General features: G+C 58.1%; 1 protein-coding gene across 1 annotated transcript; it reads left to right on the top strand.

The window, feature by feature from the left end:
* The first annotated feature begins 39 nt into the window (after positions 1-39).
* Positions 40-2252, top strand: SNRPE (small nuclear ribonucleoprotein polypeptide E). The gene is made up of 5 exons (XM_075442952.1): positions 40-159; positions 378-404; positions 861-923; positions 1167-1245; positions 1974-2252. Exons 1-5 carry the CDS (start codon positions 106-108, stop codon positions 2027-2029), a joined length of 279 nt encoding a protein of 92 aa, XP_075299067.1. The 5' UTR covers positions 40-105; the 3' UTR covers positions 2030-2252.
* The last annotated feature ends 9172 nt before the right edge of the window (positions 2253-11424 follow it).

Genomic DNA, 11424 nt, shown 5'->3' with positions numbered 1-11424 from the left:
CCGGGCCGCCGCCATCCCATAGCTCCCCGCGCGCTCCCGCCGTCCTTAGCGGCTTCCGGCGGCGGCCGCGCGTGCCGGGCGGCGGCGGAGGAGGAGGCGGCAGCCATGGCGTACCGCGGGCAGGGCCAGAAGGTGCAGAAGGTGATGGTGCAGCCCATCGTATCCTTCTCGGAGCCGCGGGGAGGGAGGGAGGGAGCTGCCGGGCAGGCCCGGGAGTCGCCGGGGGGGGGGGGGGGGGGGGGGCCGTGTGGCTGAGGGCTTGTGGCCGTGCAGGCCCGGGAGGCGGCGGGGGGCCGGGGGGGGGGGGTGGGGGGTGGGGGCCGTGTGGCTGAGGGCTGGTGGCCGTGCCGTGGCCGTTCCTTAACGCGTCGCTGCAGAACCTCATCTTCCGCTACCTGCAGAACGTGAGTACCGCGGGCAGGAGGGGCTGCGGCCCTGCGGGGGGGGGGGGGAGTGGGCCCCGCACCGGGTCGGTGTGTGCGAGCTCGGCGTTCGGGTGTGACGCCGGTCTCTGTCGGGCTGAGGAGCTTGCTGCCGTTCGGATGCGGGGGGAGAGCAGCTGGCTCCGAGTCCAGCGCTGCCTTCCCCTGCTGAGGAGTTGCCCCCGTTAGCGGCGTCTGCTCTTGCGGTCCGGCGTGCGGGGACATCTTCCTGGGAGAGTTTTAAAACCTGTGCTGTTACGCGTTCATCAGCGAACATGCAAACTATTTACAAAACAGCCTAATCCTTTAAAAATGGCCGAGGGCGTTCCTGAATCCGCGGGCAGCGTTTCTCCTCCGAGCGGCTGTTGGTAGCGAGGATCGCTCGATGCCTGGGCGAGAGCGAAATGGCGTGGGGTGTTTTGTGTTCCCATTTTGCAGAGGTCCAGGATCCAGGTGTGGCTCTATGAGCAAGTGAACATGCGGATAGAGGGCTGCATCATTGTGAGTATCAGGATGTCCCCTTGTTGTTTTAATTTTATTTTTTATTTTTCCCAGATTCTCAAGACCGTTTCTCCCTGTTGAGAAAAACTAGCATGGGAGGGGTGGAAATACTTCGTGCCTCTCCAGTGAATAGCTTTAATTGTCCAGCCCACCTCAGCACAGCTACTGACAGTTTGTGTCGCTGTTGCTGGTGTTGAGACCGGGGGACTTGGCTCACTGGCTGCTGTTGTTGCTGATTTTTAGGGCTTTGACGAATATATGAACTTGGTGCTGGACGACGCAGAGGAGATTCACTCCAAAACAAAATCAAGGAAACAGCTGGGTACGTCAGTGTGGCTGTGTGAGCTGGGTGGTGCCAGCAGCCTGGCTGTGTGAGCCTTCTGAATAGCGGTGATTTAAAGTGCAGAACACGTGGATTAGTCTGAAGTACAGTGAGCAGCCGCTGGCTGGGGCTCGGTTCCTGCTGTTTCTTGAGCCAGCAGCTTTGCTGAATGCGCAGGAGAATCTGCCCCTGCCCGAGGCCAGGTTTTGCCCTTCAAAGCTGCGTAACAACACAAGGGCTGCGCTGCGCCTTTCCCACAGCTGGGGCGGGTCCGGTCGAACTCCTCGCGGCTGCGTCTGACGCAGACGGCCCTGAGCAGTTCTGGCACTTGCTGGGTCATCTCCGAGTCAAAGCAGGGAGCCACCTAAGTGGTGATGTTTGATCTTTGCCACCGGCTGATGAGGGTAAACAGCAGTCTGTGCCGAGTGACGTGTTCAGGCTCTTAGTGGGGACAGAGAGCTGTTCAAACCCCGAGCACTGGGGTGGAGATTGTCCCCGATATGTTGTAGTGTGAGTTGTGAATGTGGGCCCGGCGTGACCACGCTTACCGTCCTGCGGTGCAGCCAGGTGGGAACGGGCTCCGTGTTGCTGATAAAAACCCGGCCGCTTGTTGTCTGAGTGTCTTCGTGCAAGCACCTTTGCGGTTGTGAAATGTGTGTTGAAAATGCCAGGTTGTCGTCAGAGTCTGGGATCGCTCTAATCCCCCATTTCCTCCCTCTATGTTGCAGGTCGGATCATGTTGAAAGGGGACAATATCACTCTCCTACAAAGTGTCTCTAACTAGGATTTGTTGTTCTTCACTTCGAACAACTGGCCACGGTGCTTCGGAGTGAATAAAGTGTTAGTGGGAGCAGGAGCAGCTGGTAGAGAGGAGCCGATGTGTAACTGGGGTCACACGCAGAGCTGGAAACCGCGTTCCTTTGTGCGAGTAATTTTTTTTTGTAGTTTGAAGTAACGCCCAATGTATTTCGCAAATAAACATTTTTCACGTTAACTGTAAACATAAATTTGCTTGCTTTCAGTCTCATGCTCTTCTGTGAGTAGAGAAGAGGGAGAAATGTATTCAAAGTGGTTTTCACTGTGGATCTGTGTAGTCTCTGATAAATACCTGTGTGTTCTGGAACGTTACACCTGCACTAGGTGGACATGGTGGGCTCGCTCACGATGCCGGCGTGACGTGCGGTCCTTGGGCTTGCGTGGTTCTAGTGAGGGACTCGGGGCTGTGGTGTAGTGATCCAGCACTTAACTGGTACGTGTGCTTGTGAAGTGACTTTCATCTTTGGGTCAGAGAAGCAGAGAGGGCGGTTGGTTTGGATTACATCTGTAATTTCTTGTTTCTTTGGGCAGAGTCTCTAGATTAAACGGCGGCACGGTTTGACTTGGGATAGGAGATGTGTCAGCTGGCGTGTGGTCGTGTCGGTTTGTTATTATTATCCATCTGAGGATCTGTTCAAGTTTCCGCAAGAGAGACGGGCTGCTTATCACACCAACAGAAGAGAAGCTCCCTAGCTTGCCTGGGACTGTCAGTCCCCTCTGCTGCTTTTCTGATGTCAAAAAAGAGGAAAAAAAGGAAGGTGTTGGCTGTAATTGTAACTCGGAGACTCAGATTACCTGGGTGGAGGGAAAGGAATCTTGATACACAGGCTGCACTAGAAATCGTTTGGTAACCTTACAGTATTTCAAAACTTAACTTTGTGTATCATCTTAAGCATGAAAATTATTAATAAATTCAGGATGGGAGATTTCTTGCCTTGAAGGATAGAAGGATGTGGGTCTTCTGGCAGAGACCATCCAGCATGCTTCTGCCCTTCCCAGAAGTCGCACATCAGGGGTGTCGTAGCAGAGACAAAAAAGCAGACTCTACTCAAAGTAACGTCGAAGTAATCATTTGTCTGTCCAAGCATGTGTAACTCTTTACTAATCATGTGTGTTTAGAAAAAGGTTATTTGATGGGATCTATTGCATCCCATTGCTTGGCTCCAGTTTATCCAGGGCCACTAGAACAAAGCTGGCTCGGAGCCTACAAGGGTCTCTCCTTCCGCCTTGCACGTGGCTGGCAAGCGGCTGCTGTTGGAGAAGAGCTGAACATTAGGAGAAATAGCTCGTTCTTATCAGCAGTGCTGCCGCCAGCTCCAAATTGTGCCCTTCAAGACACCGTAATGCCTCCTAAAGCTCCTCTGCTCTTTGATATTATCAAATTAGCGTGGATGAACGTCAATATTGGAGTAGGTTGATGATGGGAGGAAGGAAGTCCAGGCTAATCAGCTCTGAAGCATCTCATGATAAGGTACTGAAACAGGCAGTAATTGTGTGGGTGGGGGAGCTGCAGAAGAAAAGGAGAAGCTCCCCGGCAGGAAGCCGTGAAAACTGCAGAAAGCCTGCAGGAGCGTCCAGGCGTGTGTGGATGTCCAGGAGGAAACACAGCCCCATTGTTTGAGGAGCGCCTGGCAGTGGAGTGTTGTGGTCCGAGAACAGAGCTTCTAGGCATTACCAGCACACAGACGGGGCACAAAAACAATCCTGGCTTCCCAAGAAGCACTTGTCTTGTCCTCATAAAAACCACAGGACTGACTCATCTAAATGCTTGCTGATTTTTTAACCCCGAATCCTTCCAGCTCCCTGAGCGTTTCCAAGCTGCAGGCAGCGAGAAGGTAACGTCTCATGAGCCGCTCGAACCGCGCGGTGCCAGAATGAGACGCAAACTGGCTGCAAAAGAGTGCGGTAGACAGAAGAGGGTGCTGCGGCCTCGGCCAGCTCCCCCTGCCCCTCCAGCAAAGTCTCATAAGCCTCCGCAGGAACAGAGAGTTCCCCCGCGTTCAAGCAGCTTTATTCGCTCCCGAGCAACCTGGAAGAAAGCAAACTGGGCTGTCTGGTGCGGGGCTGCTCTCACGCGGTGCGGTGGCTGGGCAGGGTGCCCGCATCTCCTGGGCACCGGCAGCTTCCCCGCACCCTGGGGTGTCTGGCTCCAGAAGGGCATGAGGAGTGGAAGGTTCTGGTTTTGGCTGAGCGAGAGGCGGTGAGGAGGAGCAAGGTAGAGTGAACGCTTACGATTGGGCTCTGTGTTTAGAAAACTCCCGTCGCTTGGCTTGCTGCTGCCTGGAAGCCTGTTGTGTTTGCTTTTGCAAATTGTACTTTTCCATAACGTGCAAATTCCTTTCCCTCCAGTGCGGGGGCGAGGGGGAGCGGGGTGGGTCGGGGTGGGGGTGGCGTGTGAAGGCTCCTTTTGAAGAAGATGCCTTGAGGTGGCATTATGAGGAGCGCCCCAGCGCGCTGGATTATTGCAGTGGGATGTCGTGTTGTGGCGCAAATACCACGCTGCAGTGTTCACACATCGCTAGGAAGCAAAGCCCATGGGGCAGGGTTTGCCAGAGGGAGTTCTCGCACCGCTGCCAGCCCTCAGATACCTGTCAGAACCAAAAACGGAGCCGACCAGAGTTTCAGATACCGTCTTGCAGTACCCCGATGTCTGTTTTGTAGAAACGGAGCTCGCTCTTTCTTAAAAAGCGAGTGATTGAGACCTGCTTCGGCGCTCATGGTGGCACGGGTTTTGTAAGAGCTCCCTACCATGCGGCATTTCGGTTTTGAGACCATTGCGCTGAGGCAGCCCGCTCAGATCCAAGTGGGCACTGCAGCATTTGATTTATTTTTTTTCTTTCTTTCTTTAAAGTGTTAGCACTTTAAACAGCACTGGAAGGTGCTTGGAGTAAATATTTGTCCCTTTTCTCTGCCTGTGGCGTTGGGGTTCTGGGAAAAAGGCTGCATTTCTTCCCTATTGCACTTGGGAATTGCTTGCCCTGGCCCAGCCCAGTCCTCTTGCAGGATGAGACTCTGTGCTTGTGAAAGAGCCCCGCGAGGAGGGAGGCAGAGCGGTCCTGCCTTTCCAAAGGGGAACAGCTTCTCCGGGGTTCTTTGGTAGGATGCAATGATTTGTAGGACAATTTTATATATACTTGAGCCTAAAACGGCTGAGCCAGCCAGCTGCCCGCAGGTTGGGGCCCTTCCCAGCTCTTGGAAGGCATTGCTGCGTGGGATGCGGTGGGCTCCGTCCTCGGGCAGGACGGGGGTCTGTGCTGGCAACCGCACCACAAACAGGAGCAGACACCTCACGTAGCCCCCGGCTGCTTGCTGAGCTTGAGCTACCATCAGCATTGACTCTCTTTTCAGGCCTGGAACCTTCTGAGTGTCTGTAAAATAAGTAAACGGGGAAAGGGGATGCGTGGCTGTGTGGGCTGTACGAGGAGAAAATCGCCTTTCCCTCTGTCGTGCGCTGCCCCCACCCTTCATCCCACATTGCTGCCTTCTCCCAAAGCCTCGCCACCTCGTGCTTTTGTGCACATTATCTGGGAACTTATTTCAAGTGCTGGTATGTTTTAAGGATTGTGTGCCTAAAAATAATGGCATCAAACAGACAACAGTGGAAGGTCAAGGACTCGGACGGCTTAGAAGCTGTCCCCTTAGGGCAGCATCTGAGTATGGAAAACTCGTGTGGAGGGTAGAGGCAGGAGCTGGGGGGGAGCAGCCTTAAAACACTGAAACGCTTTCCCAAATTCCCTGCCCCTTCTTGTGTCAGTCCCTCACGGGGATGGAACCCTTTGGGATTGTTTTTGCCATTTTTCTCCCCGGTAAGAAAACCGGTCCCCTCTTTGGCTGAAGACAGGGTTGGTCCCCATCACAAGCAGATAGGATGCCGGGGGAGAGGAGTTTGCCGGGCAGCCATTTTGCCCTTCCTCCCCTGAAGTCCTTCCAGAAGGGCTCTCGTCGCACACAACTGGCTCCAGCAGGTTTTGTTCGCGGCAGTACCCTCCGTTGGCAGCCCACACACAAGGTGCCCAGCATGGCTGCCCCCCCGCCGCGCCTTTCCACATTCATACCCACCAGGGGCATCGTTACTATTGTTTGTAACATCTCTTGGAAAAATGAGTCATGGGCACTTTGCCTGCCCTCAGCAGGGAGACGCTGCCACATTAGCAGCAGCAACGCCGGCCCCCCGCGCCGCTGCCTCGCATACCAGCAGGCCCCTTCGTGCGAGGAGCTGGCCTTGCTTCGCTGAAGTTGGTCGATGCGACTGCTTTTCCTGCCAGCCGTAACCTGGGCTTCGGGGAGGGTGGTGCTCCCCGATTCCTCGTGCACAAAAGCCTGGATGGAGCTCAGCCCAAGGTGTCGTAGCAAACTCCGTTGCCCAAAAAACAACCCTGTTGCCGTCGGTCGTGTTCCCTCCTCTGCCGCGAGCTGCGATATTTCAGCCCAGTTTTCCTGCACTTGTCTCTAGGCCGTGTTCCTACCCAGCACAGCGTCGTGGTGGATAATGTTTTCCGGGCTTCTCCCGCAACGATACCGGTTTGTCTGCAGCAGAGTTAGAGATCGTTATTTACAGCTCTGCTCCGTGGGGCAGGCTGTCATCTAACTGCAGGATTTGGGGTATAGACGTGGTCAAACGAAGCCACGAGATAGCTTCAGGTCTGGGCAGTTGATTTTACCCACAATCAAGTACTTCTTAAGACCCAGGACACTCGGATCCTATCCCAGGTTTTGCCTGTCCTGCCAGAAAAGGTGTACGAGATCCGGTTTGCAGATGGGTTTGCCTTACTGCGAGGGCCAAGGCTTCAAAAGCAGACTGAGCTTTCCTGTGGGTCCGGCCCTGATTCTGGCTGCTGCTTTCCAGGTTTTTGCCTTATCTGCTATTTTTCATTCTCTTGTCTGTGAAATAGGAGCAATATCTAATAGTCCCCTGGGGGGGTGATGGCTGATGGAGTGGTGCAATGTCCTCAGCTGAGTGGAACAGCGCTGCGCACCGACCTGCTGTCTCTGTGGCTCTCCTGCTGCCAGGCAATCTGGTTCGTAAATAAATCTGAGTTTTCCGGGGACACCGCTCTCCTTTCCCTGTGCTCCCGGTTGGGTGGGGTGAGGGTTGAGGAGACTGTTCAGGTGTTGATTTTCACCTTGGAAACCGAGTTAGAAGCAGGCCAGGCCCAGCTGCTGAGGGACCTTAAAGGGTTGCCGGACCTCAGTTGGATTTTGTTCGTTAAGATGCTACAAAATAGGGGGGAAATCTGACCAGCTGCTGTACCCCAAGCGTTTGAGCCAGACACCAGGGTCCTTCGCTGCGCGGGGACGTCCCGCGTGCCTGGCCGTGCTTTGGGCCGGTGGCTCGCTGCCCCTCGGGCGCTTGTCACCCCGCGGAGCACCGGCAGCCCCGGCCGCTGTCGGGGCCGCTGCGCCTTGGCACGGGCAGGTGTCGGGGGACGGAAGGGTAGCGCCAGCGGGAGCCACGCTTTGGCAGAGATGGGCTGTCGAGTTAGCAGCACGGCAGGTACCGAGCATCCGCTCTCGAAAAGGCTTTGTTCTCAGCCAGGGCACGGCAGACCGTGTTGCACCACTGCCTCCTCCCCGAAGTACAGTGTTTTGGAGCCCATCCCTTTATCGTAAATCAACAACAGAGCTAATATTCATATCGAGGAAGTGAGATAATATCAGAGCCCAAGGTGGGCTCCGAAACGGGTGCGTGAGACATGCACAAGTTTGGGGGGAGAGGGAAAGGGGGGCTGCGGTAGGAGCTCTTTATCTGAGAGGAAATTGCACGATTCAAGGGGGAGAGAGCGTGTGCGTCTCTGTGTGTGTGCGTGCACGTTTGTGTAAAGAACTCTTGCCGGGAACATGAAAGAGCTCCCGGTGCAGGACAGGCTTGCTGCCAGCCTCTGCCAGCACCTGGGCTTGGGTCGGCACGTTGCAAACACCGGCTGATCCGTGTGTCGGGGTTAGCCCAGCCCGGGGGAGCTGGTCACTGCCTCCTCCCCAGGCTGGCGGCTCGAGAGGATGAGAGCAAGTCCCCGGGAGAGCCGGGGAGCACAGCAGAAGCAGCCGAAGCAGCAGCAGAGCTCCCAGAGCCGTGGGGTGCAGTCCCAGGGGATGGGTACCCTTGGTACCCAGCGCGATTGGCCCCTGCAGCCGGGCTCCTCGAGGCAGCAAACATCCCCTTGCCCCACGGCAGAGCCGCGAGGCTGGGGGGAGCGGAGGGCTTTGGTTAGAGGCAGGCAGTGCAGCAGTGCCAGGGTCCAGCGCCTCTTGTCACACCTCACCTGTTTTTCCCAAATAGATCCTACTGATCCCCAAACAAATCCCTCGGTGCTTTTTTCAGAAATTAATCTTAGGGGCATTTGAGAGGCAAGGTCCACCCTCATCTTCTGATTAGAAGCAGTGGGAAGTCCCAGGATTAAAACATAAACAAAGAAACTCAGGTTGAATTTATACCTTTATCAGCTGGCGTTGCTTCGCTCGCTCTCTTTGAAAACCCAAACCCTGTTGTTTGTTCTTGGGAAGCCGAGCTTGGTCTGGGGCTGCCGATGGCCTGGGCTGGGCTTTTCCCCCTCCGAGGGTGGCAGGGCTGGGGGCTCAGCTGGTGCCTGAGGTGCATTTGGGCGGTGGGGAAAGATGCTCGGCGGCAGCTGGTCCGAGCCCGGACCCTGGGCAGCCTCTCAGCCCTCCGGCGAGAGGGCTGCGGTCCAGGGAGCGGGGGGAGCGGTGGGGGGCCGCGCCGTGCAAGCCAGCTCTTCCAGCTTGTCCGGGACCTCTCTGCGGGTTATCCGGGAGGGTGGTCTGACCCCCGGGGACGGGGGCTCCGCTGGGTCTGAGCCCAGCTCCCTGCGTGGTGGCGGGGCACGGCAGCGAAGCTGTCCCAGCCTGATTGAGTTTCTGCAGGGTGGGCGTCCCCTGCCCCCAGCTGAGCTTGTCAGCGCTGCTCTGCCCGGCCCTGGCCCCATCCCGGGGCTCAGCCCGGGCTCCCTGGATGAGTTACTCCTTCCCCAGCTGTTGTGAGCAGCCTCACGCTGAAAGGGCGTCTCTGGGGACAGCGTATCTCTTTCCTGCTCCATCAGTCTCCCAGCCCACCTCCGGCACTGCCTGATGTGCCCGGGCAGCGGCGGGCTCCGGAGGGCTCAGCTGTGGTCTGGAGAAGGTTCCCTGCTCCTTCTCCCTCCCCCAGCTTTTGCATAGCACCCAGATTTATTTTTACATAGGAAGGAGCTATGCAAATAGGTCCTGGGTCTGGGCTGCTGCCCAAATAGTGAAGCGAGGACCCAGGGCTGCATCATCCTTTCCCAGGAACCTTTGGTGGAACCGAACACCCCTTCCTCAGTGCTGATGGAGAAGTCAGGCTTTGCAGCGGACAGCAGCAAACGCCCCTGGCTCTGTGCCTGGGGGAGGTTGGTCTTTGGGGGATGCTGTGTGACGGGACAAGGCAGTGAAAACGTAGGGATGTGGCAAGGCGCGCACGGCTCACCTCCTGCGGGTCTGGAGAGGGGAGCACTGGCAAATGCCGCTGGGGAGGCAGCGGGGCCACAGCCCTGTCCAGCATGGCTGGAGCCGGGGCACCTTCCCCGGGCTGCCGGCTGGCAGCAGCACAGCAGCTCCATCCTGCTCTGCTGCAGGGCTGGGTGGCTCCCGGCAGCAGATGCGGCCACGGCTCCCACCGTGAATGCTGTTTTTTTTCCCCGCTCTCCCTGGCACAGGTTTGCTGGAGTCCGCGGGGATGGAGGGAGTGACCTCAGCCCCCCCGGGGTGAGCCCATCTCCGTGGGACGTGGGGGTTTCTCTGCGTGCTTGGGTGGGTGGTCCCGGCGCCTCTGCCCACGCTGTGCCGGGCCGTGCCCTGGCCTGCGTGGGCACAGGCGGGCTGCACTCTGCCGTGCCTTTTTAGGAAGGGTGGTGGGGAGGGGACGGGGAAGGAAACATGCCTGCCTCGTTATTTACTGTCCCACACACAGAGCCTGCCTGGCCCTCGGGAAACCTCCATCCACTGTGCGGCTGGGATCTGCAGCGAAAGCAAACAATGGGATCCCCAGAGACAACAATGCCCCATTGTCCTTTGAAGCCATAACAATGAAACAATGGACCACAGTCTGCTCCCTTTATTCCCAGGCACGCCCCCCCCCCCCCCCCCCCCCCCGTCCTGCGGCCCCGGGGCCGTCTGCGTTCGGGGGCTCACGCCGTCCCTGAGGACCCGCTGCTCGCTGTCCCCCCATCCTCGCGTGGCTCCCGTCCCTCGCTCGTGGGGTGAGTCTCGGGGGTCCCCGTGACCTCCCCGTCTGCGCGGGTTGTGCCTGAGAGGAGGAGGAGGAGGTGGCTTCTAGCAGGCTTTGATCCTCGGGGTTTCACCAGCGGGAGGGATGGAAAACTCCCATTAGGTCAGGCGGTCCATGCCCCGGAGAACAGCGGGGCTTTGTTGTCTCCGGGGATGGCCACTTGTCAGCTCTCGCCGTCACGGCACTCCCTGAATGTTTCCTGGTGTATCCTCCTCCTCCTCCCGGGGTGAGAAACCAGCCCGGCGGCTGTGCCCACCCTGCTCGCTGCAGACACCCCCCAGTGCTCCGCGGGAGCCTGGGCCTGGGGAGGAGGCAGGAGGGGATGGTGTGCGAGGGGTCCCCACCATTCTGCAGGAGCTGGGGCACCTCAGGGACCTTTGAGCTTCCCTCTGCTTGCCGGCCTGCATCCAGACATCCCCAAGGATCGAGCCCTCAGCTGCTGTCTGCATCGCTGTGGTCCCCAGAAGCTGTTGGGGGGCTGTCCCGCAGCAGAGGGGCGAATCCCCTCCCTGCTTTGCCAGATGGGCTGCAGCAGCCCTGGGCACTGGTGGCTGGCAGCGGGGGGTTTCCCACCCTGCAGCCCTGTGGGTCCCTCTCGGAGGGCACCCAGTGCAGCGTGGGGAGATGCTGGGGGGGCACTGGGCAGGGGGAAGGCTGCTGCAAGGCAGCCTTGGTGTTTCCTGACGTTTAATGCTCCCTTGTCCCTTCGCTGGCTCCCAAAAAGCAGGGGCGGGGGAGAACTAAGGTTGTATTCACCAGGGACCACCAATGCCAGGGCTGCCTGGGTGGGATCTGGTGTGGATCGGGGCTCGGATCAGGCGTCGTGCTGGACCTGGGCCCCGCTCCATGCCTCTGCCTTCCAGCTGTGCCTGCAGCTGTGCCACACGGCCGCCATCGCGGTGCCATCAGCATCCTCGGCTCTGCTGGGAGCGGGGAAGCAGCGAGCCAGGGTCCCGTTTGTCATTTTCCCGATGACTGCTTGTCATGGAGGGAGAGGGGGACCCAGTGTGGGGCTCAGGGACACGGGGACCCAGTGCGGGGCTCGGGGACACGGGGACCCTGCTGTCCCCAAGGGCCACTGCCAGCCTCCTCCTGCACCCAGT

The sequence above is a fragment of the Opisthocomus hoazin genome, chromosome 25 (assembly GCF_030867145.1).
Source record: "Opisthocomus hoazin isolate bOpiHoa1 chromosome 25, bOpiHoa1.hap1, whole genome shotgun sequence".
Classification (NCBI taxonomy): Eukaryota; Metazoa; Chordata; class Aves; order Opisthocomiformes; family Opisthocomidae; genus Opisthocomus; species Opisthocomus hoazin.
Note: the sequence above shows the minus strand (reverse complement) of the source record. Positions and strands in the feature narration are given on the sequence as shown.